The sequence below is a fragment of the Crotalus tigris genome, unplaced genomic scaffold, assembly GCF_016545835.1.
Source record: "Crotalus tigris isolate CLP2741 ecotype Arizona unplaced genomic scaffold, ASM1654583v1 scf7180000019099.140709, whole genome shotgun sequence".
Classification (NCBI taxonomy): domain Eukaryota; kingdom Metazoa; phylum Chordata; class Lepidosauria; order Squamata; family Viperidae; genus Crotalus; species Crotalus tigris.
The window spans coordinates 103,414-115,831 of NW_024097374.1; the positions used below are offsets into that span (position 1 = coordinate 103,414).

General features: G+C 44.3%; 1 protein-coding gene across 1 annotated transcript in view; it reads right to left on the minus strand.

The window, feature by feature from the left end:
• LOC120315395 (breast carcinoma-amplified sequence 3-like) overlaps positions 1-12,418 on the minus strand; it is a 128,251-nt gene that overhangs the window by 96,575 nt on the left and 19,258 nt on the right. Inside the window, exons 2-3 of the mRNA XM_039359667.1 lie at positions 7,292-7,399; positions 4,276-4,352 (exon numbers count right to left, since the gene is read on the minus strand). Of these exons, the coding sequence (XP_039215601.1) occupies positions 4,276-4,352; positions 7,292-7,399 (185 nt within the window). The remainder of the gene's footprint in view (positions 1-4,275; positions 4,353-7,291; positions 7,400-12,418) is intronic.

Here is a 12,418-nt window from a genome sequence, read left to right on the forward strand (position 1 = left end):
AGGACAATTAACCCGTGGAACAGCTTGCCACCAGAAATTGTGGGTGCTCCATCACTGGAGGTTTTTAAGAAAAAGCTGGACAGCCACTTCTGAAATGATAAAGAGTCTCCTGCTTGAGCAGAGGGCTGGACTAGAAGACCTCCGACGTACCTCCCAGCTCTATTCTGATTGATTAAAGTGCATTAAATAACTGTGCAAGCTATGCAAAACGATCCTTAGGTGAAGCAAAAAATTATTTGGAAATGCAGTCAGCAAGTTAAAACAACGGAAACTCTTGGTGGCTTTGCTGCATTATCACTAATAATTTAGCCTTAAATAAATCAAGACATAATACAACAATCAATACACAGTATATTTCACAAAGCCACCACAGGTCTATCGTAAAGCACTCCTTCAATTACATTTTTTTTTAAAAAAAAAAATCCGTTGCCATTTTTGCTTTCAGTAATGGAAGCATAACATAACAGTACGTAAATGCACACCCACCAAGCAAATATCCTACAGTAAATATCTGCTCGGCCACCACAGAGAAGCTGGCACTTTAATGAAGATTGACTCTGAAAGGCAGTTTGAAAAATAACTTTTCTTTGGTGTTATGGTCTATCAGGGGCTTTCGCTTCAACGGATCAGGAAAGATCAACCTGTTTCCCATTAAAAATAAAATTAAGGGCAACATCAAACAGAAAAGAAACTTCCAGTCTATCATTTGGGTTGCTGTTGTTCCGTCGGTCACTAAGTTGTGTCTGACTCTTCGTGACTCCCAAGGACCACAGCAGGCCAGCCCACCCCCTCCTCTTTGATGTGCAACTGTGGCAAAGAGAGGTCATAAAATGGGGTAAATCTCTCTTGAGAACTGTCTTGCTTAGCGACGGAAATTTGGGGCTGCATTGTGGTTGTTAAGTCGGAACCACCTGCAATATTATGGAATTTTTTTCAAGCTGGCCAGGGAATTCTGGACGTTGACGTCCACCCCTCTTACAAGTTGCTGAGACTGAGAAACGATAGTTGTTCACGTTCACAACGGTAAAAAAAATCCACTTTCTTCCCTTTTGTGAAAGGAACGGTTGGGTCTCCAGCACCAGCTGAATCCCACGACACTGCAGCCGTCGTAAGCGTGAGTCGGTTGTCCAGCATCCAAATATAAATCTCACGACCGTGGGGACGGTTGCAATGGTCACAAGTGTGAAAATATGTTCATAAGTTGAGGACAAGTTGCCGAGTGCCTTCAAAAACCTGCCTTTGAGCCCCTTTGCAATCGGCCGACGGGATCCTTTCAAGTCCAGCCATGGAGAAAAACTGACCCCTGTCGGTAACTTTCAGATTATCCCAAACGCATTCCTGGTTTTTCCTCCCCCCCCCCTTTGAAAGACAGCTGCTTCCAGTTTTACAGCAGCGCACGGAAATGTTGCAACCCAGAGACTATGTCAATTCAAGGCATGTCTTCTCGCGCTTCCCCCCCCCCACCCGCCCCACCTTCCACCCCACCACATTAAATTCTGAGCATACTTAGCTGCAGCTTTCCTTTTAAGGTCAAAACCTTCCCGCAGGAGCTTCGGATCCCAGCATCTTTTAGCAGTGGGAGCGTCTCGGTAAACAAACATACATCAAGGCCAGCCAAGCTGGTCTTTTTCAAGAAGGTTAGGAGGAGTGACGGCCGAACATCTGGGGCAAAAGGCAGATTTCCCCCCCCACACACACACACACACACTGCTTCTTTGAAGGAAGTTGGCATTACGGGCCTGGGCAACGTGGGGATCGTGGGCCACTGAACGGGGCAACTTAACTTTCTTCCTACAGAAGTCGAAAGGAGCGTGTGAAAAAGCCGACGGCCCTGTTTCTTGTTTATAAATGGATAGCCTACTTTCCCACTCGGCCTGCGAGCCTCTCCTAGCAGAAATAAAAAAGTAATTTCAGGCAGATTTTTGATACCCGTGATGTAGCTATGATTGCTCTTCTAGAGCAGTGCTATTATCTCAGCCTTGGCGAGTTGAAGGTGAGTGGACTTCAACTCCCAGAATTCTCAGCAATGTGGACGAGAAACAATGGTTGGAAACTGATCAAGGAGAGAAGCAACCTGGAATTAAGGAGAAACTTCCTGACAGTGAGGACAATTAACCAGTGGAACAGCTTGCCACCAGAAATCGTGGGTGCTCCATCACTGAGGGTTTTTAAGACGAGACCGGACAGTCATTTATCTGAAATGGTATAGGTTCTCCTGCTTGAGCAGGAGGGTGGACTAGAAGACCTCCAAGGTCCCTTCCAGCTCTATTCTATTCTATTCTATTCTATTCTATTCTATTCTATTCTATTCTATTCTGTTTTATTCTATTCTATTCTACTCTACTCTACTCTACTCTACTCTACTCTACTCTACTCACCAAGACTGGGAAACACTGTTCTAGGGTAAAACCTGGAGGCACACTTTATCTTAGTTTATACCTTCCATAGGCAACAATTCCAAAAGAGTGATGACTGAGTAGGTGGAAGAAGGACAGATCATCCGAAGTGTCTTCAAAGCACTTATTTTGCTTCCATGTCTCGAAAATAACTTCAGTGAATATTTTTCTCGGGGAAAAAAAAATAAAACTGGGAAATTGGTGCAGACGCCGAGCACCAATTTCTGGGCATATGCTCAAAGAATATTTCGTTCTTTTGATATTTACCTCCTTAGAACCACCATTTTGGATACAGCAGACCTCAACGTTCTCATAAAAAATAAAGACCAAATTCCATCTTAGAAGCCTGTGAGATCACACCGTTTAGAAATGTGATGTCCATTTATTTCAGAAATAAATAATAATAATTAAAAAAGAAACATCAACACACAGTCCTCCTGTTTTCTGGGTTAACGCTGTACAGGTAATCCTCAACTTACGACCATAATTGAACCCTAACGTTCCATAGCTAAGCAAGGCAGTTCTTAAGTGAGTCACACCCCATTTTATGACTTTTTTTGTCATCGTTGTGAAGTGAATCGCTCATTTGTTAAGTAAATCTGGCTTCCCTTATTGCCTTTGTTTGCCGGAAGCTCCCTAGGAAGGGTGCAAATGACAGTTCCCCAGGACCTCAAGACACTGCGTCCATGGTAAACACAGGCCGGTTGCCAAACGCCCAAATTTTGATCACGTCACCGTGATTATCTGAGGGGCTGCCACAAAGAAGAGGGGGTCATGTTATTCTCCAAAGCACCAGAGGGAAGGACGAGAAACAATGGATGGAAACTGACCAAAGAGAGAAACAACCTGGAATTAAGGAGAAACTTCCTGACAGTGAGGACAATCAACCAGTGGAACAGCTTGCCACCAGAAATCATGGGCACTCCAAGAAGAGACTAGAGTCTAGACAATCACCTGTCTGAGATGGTATAGGTTCTCTTGCTTGAGCAGAGGGCTGGACTAGACGACCTCCAAGGTCCCTTCCAGCTCTGTTCTATTCTATTCTATTCTATTCCATTCCATTCCATATTTTCTATTCTATTCCATATTTTCTATTCTATTCTATTTTCTATCCTGTAATTCAATTCAATTCAATTCTATTCTATTCTATTCTATTCCATTCCATTCCATTCCATTCCATATATTCTATTCTATTCTATTCTATTCTATTCTATTCTATTCTATTCTATTCTATTCTATTCTATTCTATTCTATTCTACTCTACTCTATTCTATTCTATTCTATTCTTTCTGTTTCCATTCTATTCTATTCTATTCAATATTCTATTTTATTCTATTCTATTCTATTCTATTCTATTCTATTCTATTCTATTCTATTCTATTCAATATTCTATATTCTGTTCTATTCTATTCTCCCAAGGTCACCCATCTGGCTTTCATGGCTAAGGTGCGACTAGAACTCACCATCTCGTGGCTTCCAGCCTGGTGCCTTAACCACTAGACCAGCGTTTCTCAACGTTTGTGTGACGGTGACCCCCGTCACACAAACGTGTCGCGCATGCGCGACGCGGCGCGCATGCATGGCGGCACCTCCATGTGCGCCCCATGCGCGGCGGCGCCCCCATGCGTGGCACACATGCGCGGCGGCGCCCCCTGAGGGGGGGAAATGGCGGATCGCATTGTTTGGCAACCCCCGTAAAATGGTCGATCGACCCCAAATGGGGTCGCGACCCATAGGTTGAGAACCGCTGCACTAGACCAAACTGACTCTCTAATATGGCTGATCCCCATCCTAAACCGATGCTTGAACTGATCCCTTCTGGAGGCAAAGCAAATATTATTAATGTGGAAGTCGGTGAGAAATCGTTTCGAACACTTACTTGTGACAAAGAATTTTTTAGTGAAAGTGCAGCTGTCAAAGGCAGCAATCTTCTCTTGCAAGACGACGACAAGAATCCTGAAAAGACACACAAACCGTACATATGTACAAAATAAAGAATACCTGAAGTGCAAAATCCTTTTTTTTAAAAAAAAAAGTGCTTCCCCTTTCTCCCCTCTTTTTGTAATGGTTTCGCCCAAGAGATCCATGCAAGTCAATCATTTAGGTTAAACTTGACAGTAGTTGTTTTGTTGCTTTTTTTTTTTTTAGAGGAAGCGGGTGACTGCGGTCATTAATCAGAATTTCAGTTTGCACGAAGAAAAAGAAACTAGTATTTACCAAGCAGCTGATAATTTGCTTTAATTTAATTCTGTGGAAGTTTTACTGTATTTATATGGAATGTGTAGCTTTATACAAAAATATAAAAAGGAGCAGTTGATCTGTGTTGTAACTTTAAATGAGTATTTATAAGGCACAGAAATTAAAGGATGAGACAGAAATGTTTGTCAATTAAATTAAAAAAATAAGAAAACCAACCAAAATATCTCTCTAGCTTTCTCTTTCTCTTTCTTTCTTTCTTTCTTTCTTTCTCCTTTCCTTCTATCTCCCTTTTTTTCTTCTCTCTATTCTCTCTTCTTCCTTCCTTCCTTCCTTCCTTCCTTCCTTCCTTCCTTCCTTCCCTTCTTTCTCTTTTTTCCTTTTTTTCTTTTTTCCCTTTCTTTCTTTCTTTCTTTCTTTCTTTCTTTCCCTTCCTTCCCTCCTTCCTTCCTTCCTTCCCTCCTTCCTTCCTCTTTTCCTACTCAGTGGTCTTGAACAACAAGGGTCAGCAAAGTTGCATTTTGTAGCTAACAGCAGATTCGACAGAATGAAACTTTCAGAGGTATAACATGACAGCTTTGTGATGTTCAAGGGAAACAATTAGGGCACCCATGATCCTATTGCCAACAATAAATTGCTGGAGAGAATGAAGGGGGGGGGGAGGAACCGAGACCGTACCTTGTTAACAAAACGGGCATTATACCTCATGTAATTTTTTTAAAACACTCATTTGCCCCAGCAGTTCAGATTGAAAATCCATCAAAAGCACCCAGTATATTAATCTGAAAAGTGTTTCATGCTCAAAAAATAATCATATTGCTGGGTTTTTTTTTATTATTATTGCAAATCTGCTGGGCCTAATAGCCAGGCCTTATTTGCTAAAAGTGTTTTTCCTTGCTTTGACCTCCGCTGCCTTCCGTACAATGGAATTAAGAGGAGGAGAGGAGGGGGGGGAAAAATCACTTTATGTAATTACCAGGACACGAAATACAAAGACAAAATGTACCAAACAAAATCTCAAGAAGGGGGGGGAGGGCAGGGGAACGATGGGGAGCTGGGTTCGAGGGGGTTCTCTGAACAAGAGACCCTCCTTTTCACCCCTCAGAATACACATCTCATTTAGGTCCACAAACTTTCAATCCATCTCCCTTTTGCTCTGCACAGAATTTCCCAGGGGGGGGGGATTATATATTTCTCTTTGTCTGTCCCAGGAACAGAGGAAACATCTTTATAACAGGCTACTCACTCTTTTAAGCTATCTTTCTTAACTCTCACGCAAAAGGAAACTCTTCCCATCGTTTCCAGAAGGGCAAGGAGATATTTTGCAAAGAGAAGTGTGTAAAAATGCGCCTGGGAGCTGTAGCATGTTAGGCCTCTCCTCAAATGTGCCCCTCATTACAAACTTAGCTGTCACTTTATGCCAGGGGTCTCCAAAGTTGGCAACTTTGGTTACCGGCATCAAATTCCTGGGTATGCAGCTAACGAGTAGGCTGACTTGGTCGCTCAACAGCGAGACACCGGTGAAGCGGGCACAGCAGCGCCTGCATTTTCTGCATCGCATGAGAAAAGCACATCTTCCTTCTCCTGTCCTGACCACTTTCTACAGGGGGACGATCGAGAGCATCCTGTCATACGGCATCACAGTCTGGTTTGGAGGCATCCCTGCTTCAGACAGGAAGGCGGTGCAGAGAGTGGTGAGGAGGGCAGAAAAGATCATTGGCAGTTCCCTCCCTTCCATCTAGGACAGTGGTTCTCAACCTGTGGGTCGGGACCCCATTTGGGGTCGAACGACCATTTCACGGGGGTCGTCAAACCACGCTGTCCGCCATTTTTTTCCCTTTTCCCCAGCTGTCCTACTCCCTCTTATTGGTGGCCACACCCACTTGGGGGTCACCACAACATGGGGAACTGTATTATGGGGTCACGGCATTAGAAAGGTTGAGAACCACTGATCTAGGACATAGCACAGAAGCGCTGCTTGAGCAGGGTCCGTAAGATTGTCTGGGACGCTACACACCCTCTTCACGACCTGTTTTCCTTGTTCCCTTCTGGGAGGGGGGGAGGCTCCGTGGTATCCGAAGCAGAACATCCAGATTCAGCCATAGTTTCATTCCATACAGCATTAACCTTGTGAACTCTCAAGCTTCCTCCTTCCGTTATATATTCAAGATGGACAGCATTTAATATTTATTTGTTATGTATATGTAGGGGTGGGGGTCTATACATATGTTGTATATAGTATGTTTTAGGTGTGTGTGTCATGTATGTGTTTCACTTTGAGAGCGGGCAACTAAATTTCATTTTTGATGTGTGCTATTATGCCCACAGTAAAAAAATGACAATAAAGGTTATCTTATCTTATCTTATCTTATCTTATCTTATCTTACCTTACCTTACCTTATCTTACCATCTTATCATCTCATCATCTCATCTCATCTTATCTTTAACATTTGTGGACTTCAACTCCCAGAATTCCCCAGCCAGCATACCGAGATGAGAGGGGTATTTTTTTCTACCTTTCTATTTAAATACATTTATGCATAAAAGAAGCCAATCTGGGCCTTTTCTTTCATCAGTACCAAATCTTCCAGCCCCATTTTTTGAACAGGAAGTTGAAATAACATGAAGTGACTGTAATCAAGGGGGAGAGCTTTAAAAACACTGGACGGGAAAGGTATTTGGAGATCAAAAGGAATTACCTTCCGTTGCAGTGGAGATCATAAATCGGTGTTTTGAACTGGACGGATTTGACCACCTCCCCTGTTCTCAAAGAATGGAGATCTACGCAGCAGTAAGGAGGGCTGGTCCTGAAAGAGAAATTAAGAAAATATAAAATCCAAAAGTCCACATTTTGGGTAGTAGACAGGGTCTCTGGTTTGAAAGAGTGGTACAAGAATATCTGTTTGAATCGAACATCAGAAACAGCAAGTGTGAGAGGGACCTTGGAGTCCTAGTGGACGATCACTTGACCATGAGCCACAGTGTGCAGCAGCAGACAAAAAAGCTAATGCAATCCTGGGTTGTATAAACAGAGGCATAAAATCAAGATCACGCAAAGTATTAGTACCGCTTTACAAAGCCCTAATAAGACCACACCTGGACTACTGCAGCCAATTTTGGTCACCATACTGCAAAAAAGATGTTGAGACCTTGGAAAAAGTTCAGAGAAGAGCAACTAAGATGATCCAAGGCCTGGAGATTAAAACATACAAAGAACGGCTGCGGGACTTGGGCTTGGCCAGTCTAAAGAAAAGAAGAAACAGGGGGAACATGATAGCAGTATTCCGGTATCTGAGGGGCTGCCACAAAGAAGCGGGGGTCACATTATTCTTCAAATCACCAGAGGGCAGGACAAGAAACAATGGTTGGAAACTGATTAAAGAGAGAAGCAACCTGGAATTAAGGAGAAACTTCCTGACAGTGAGGACAATTAACCCGTGGAACAGCTTGCCACCAGAAATCATGGGCGCTCCATCACTGGAGGTCTTTAAGAAGGGACTGGATAGCCACCTGTCTGAAATGGTATAGGTTCTCCTGCTCGAGCGGGGGGCTGGAGTAGAAGACCTCCAAGGTCCCTTCCAGCTCTATTCTATTCTATTCTATTCTATTCTATTCTATTCTATTCTATTCTATTCTATTCTATTCTCAATAAAGATTCTATTCTATTCTGTTCTGTTCTGTTCTTTCAACAGAGGGGGGAGGAAAAAGACACCACCTATCTCCAGTTTGCAACGCAGTTCCAAGAAGATCCCACCACCAATTGCACCCTGATTCAGGTGACCCTGAGGGCACAGATAAACCCCCAAGTGGCCTCAATGATCCTCAGGGAGAGTGCTAACGAGCAGATGACTGTAAAGAAATACAGGTGGTCCTCGACTTACGACCAGAATTGAGCCCAACATTTCTGTTGTTAAGTGAGACGTGTTGTTAAGTGAGTTTTGCCCACAGATCTCATGGCTCAAGAGACGGATAACACAGCTGCTGGTGTGTCACACACACACACCCCAGTGCAAAGAACCCAGGTTCACTTTAACAGACTCTTGACTGATTTTAACATCAAGGTATAGCATGCACTACTTTTACCACTTTAATACAAATAAGGTGGCCTGGCAATTCCTTTGTAAAAAGCCAGATTTCTTTCAACGGGAAGAGTGCCGAAGGGGGAAAAACAAGATTGCGATGAGTGCAGTTTGGCAAGCCAGAAAAAAAAAAAAAAGTTTTCATCTGGCAGTTCGCAGGGCACCTATTCCCTCCTCCCCTCCCTTCGGAAAGGTGGGCCGTTTCTAGGCTCCACACGCCCAACATTGCACAGAATGACCAGCTGTGTAAATACATCCCAAGAAATATCAAAAAGAAGAGATTCACTAGAGCCAGCTGCACACAAATAGGAGATTATGGCATAAAACCTGTCCTTTCTCGAGCTTTCTAAAAATACGCCAGAAGAGATAATTGCATATACAGTACTTTTATCTATAGATGAGGAAAATTCTCAGCACGAGGTATTAAAAAAAAAAAAAACCTGGAGCAAAAAAGCCAACACAGTGCTGGGCTGCATTAATAGAGGGATAGAATCAAGATCACGGGAAAGGTTAATACCACTTTACAAGGCCTTGGTAAGGCCACACTTGGAATACTGCATCCAGTTTTGGTCACCACGATGTAAAAAAGATGTTGAGACTCTAGAAAGAGTACAGAGAAGAGCAACAGAGATGATCAGGGGACTGGAGGCTAAACCATATAAGGAACGGTGGCTGGAACTGGGTATGTCTAGTTTAACGAAGAGAAGGACGAGGGGGGACATGATAGCTGTGTTCCAATATCTCAGGGGCTGCCACAAAGAAGAGGGAGTCAAGCTATTCTCCAAAGCACCTGAAGGCAGGACAAGAAGCAATGGGTGGAAACTAATCCAGGAGAGAAGCAACCTAGAACTAAGGAGAAACTTCCTGACAGTGAGAACAATTAACCAGTGGAACAACCTGCCTCCAGAAGCTGTGGATGCTCCAACACTGGAAGTTTTTAAGAAGAAACTGGACAGCCATTTGTCTGAAATGGTATAGGGTTTCCTGCCTGAGCAGGGGGTTGGACTCGATGACCTCCAAGGTCCCTTCCAACTTTATTATTATTATTATTATTATTGTATGAAATTAAGGGGTTCTTTTTTTTTAAATTATGAAGACTTCATCCTGTGCCATCTCAAAAAAAAAATCACAGGCAGTCCTTGACATACAACCGTTCGTTTAGCGACTGCTCAAAGTTACACTGGCAGAGAAAAAAGTGAGTTATGGCCATTTTTCACAATTCCAACCGTTACAGCATCCTCGTGGTCACGTGATCAAAATTCAGATTTTGGGGCAATTGACTCAGAGTTATGATCATTACTGTGTCACAAGGTCACCTTTTGCGACCTTCTGACAAGCACCATCAATGGGGGAAGCCGGATTCGCTTAACAACCGCGTTACTAATTTATCAACCATGGTGATTCGCTTAACAACTGTGTCGAGAAAAGTCGCAAAATGGGGCAAATCTCACTAAACAACTGTCTCGCTTAAGAACAGAAGTCTTAGGCTGAACTGTGGTCCTAAGTCGAGGACTACCTGTATTCCAGCTGAGCAAGAGGCAGCAAAAGACGGGAGCAAGGCCACTACACCCTTGGTCTCCGGTGGTACTGACTTTGCCCATGTTATGGGGGATTTTTAATGTTTTCACAAATCCAGTGACAGCTTTCCCTGCTGTGAACATTATGTACCAATAAAGGAGAATATTTGCAGCTCAGGGTTGACGTGAGGGGTCTTTGCTCTCTGAGATGGCTTTTTTTCTTGCAGACGTTTCATGACCCAGCTAGGTAGCATAATCAGTGCTAGAAGAGAGTGGGGTTTGTGGAGAGGAGGAGGAGGAGGAGGAGGACGACAATGACAATGACAACGACAACAACTGTGGGCTCCTTAGTGCTCTCTGAGATGGCTTGTTTTCTTGTGGACATTTCATGACCCAACTAGGTAACATCATCAGTTCTAAAAAGGAGGGAGTTGAGGAGTAGGAGGAGGAGGAGGAGGAGAACGACTGTGGGCTCCTTGGTGCTCTTTGAGCTGGCTTGTTTTCTTGCAGATGTTTCATGACCCAAACTAGGTAACGTCAATCAGTGATGTTACCTAGTTACCTACGAGCACTGATGACGTTACCTAGTTTGGGTCATGAAACGTCTGCAAGAAAACAAGGAAGCTGTCAGCGTTAACGTTTCAAACATTAGCTTTGGCAGGCTGCTCTCCTTTCATTCTGTACCTGACTCTGACGCCTGGCAGAAAAATTTGAATAAAAAGACTGCTGGTTTCGAAGAGGTCATTAGCCACCAGAAGCTCTTTTTTATTGCTTTGACTGGGTTTTTTTTTTTTTTTAGCCTTCGGTCTTGTTTTGATTCTCATGGCGAAATCTGTACAGTTGGACGCTTTAGTTGTTTTTCCAAAGGTCTTTTTGATTAGAGCAGGAATGACATGTGCTTGATAAATGAATGAATAGTTTTTCTGTTGTGGGTGCTAACGTTGTTCTGTTGTGCTCTAAATGGGGGGGGGGCGGGGGAGAAACAGCTCCCTGCCTTTCTTGATGGCTGGGAAAAAAGAGAAAAACGGCTGCATTTGTCTGATCCAGTCATTTCGAATCACGTGCTGTGGGCGGGGTGTATGTGTGTGTGTGTGTGTGTGTTTGTGCCTCAGTTGCCTAGAGGAGTGGAGGATGAGATCAGTAGTACCACTCTGACAGAGCTTATAGGCCTGGAGTGTCAAGCTCAATTTCATTGAGGGCCGCATCAGCATTGCAGTTGCCCTGGGGGGGGGTGTGTGGCCTACTGGGTGGGCGCAGCCTACTGGGTGGGCGTGGATGGAGTGGGTGTGGCCTAGTGGGTGGGCATGGCCAACTCTACATCGTTCGCGTCAAGGGTGCCTGTGGGGGCCTGGGCAGGAGTGGGACAGATCTGAGGGTCTCTGGTAGAACGGGGTGGGACCGGGCAAGTGCCAAGGGATGGTCCATTTCTTCATTCCTCACAAAGGGCGACCCCTCCCCAGCATGCACCCAGGGGGCGGGGCCAACATGGCAGGGGCTGGTTCCTCGCTGTTTCTGGACGGCCTTGTGGAGCTAAGACTGAATGCGTTTCAGCATAGATGGCCACCACAAAATTGTACATTGGCTCCCGGCCGACCTGGGCCAGGGCCAAGGCAGTGGGGGGCATTCCCTCACTGTTTCCAGGATGGCTTTGCGGGCCACATGAAACCACTTCGCGGGCCGCATCCGGGCCCCAGGCCTTGTGTTTGACATGTCTGTCATAGGCAGTCCTTCCTCCTGGTATCTGTGGGTGAATAATTCCATTCACAAACTTATTTCCTGGCTCATCTTGATGTGAAACCAAATGTAAAACATTGCTGCTTGGCTATTGCATTTTCCTTCCCCCCCCTCCATTTTAATGAGATTTTTCTACCTCCCCCCCCCAAGACTGCAGAGCAGAACTATCCATCAAATTTGACAACTGTGTCATCCACACCTCTTGTCCTCCCGGCCTTTCCCCATCGGCCACTTTTCCTAACACTTTGACGGTAATTGAAATGGCAGATGTTGCCAGAGCACTCTGCCGTGCCTATTTATTTCTTCACGTAAAATTTAAGGTGCTCTCTTCTGGGAAATCGATATATTTTTTTTTTAAAGTCCAGGATCATCTGGAAAAAAAAAATCGAACAACCGAGTTCAAGTTCAAAGCCAGACTTTTCAATCCAACAGCATCCGTCTTCCGGATACCGGGATGAACGGCCAAAAAAAGGGAGACTTATCCATGTTCCAACGG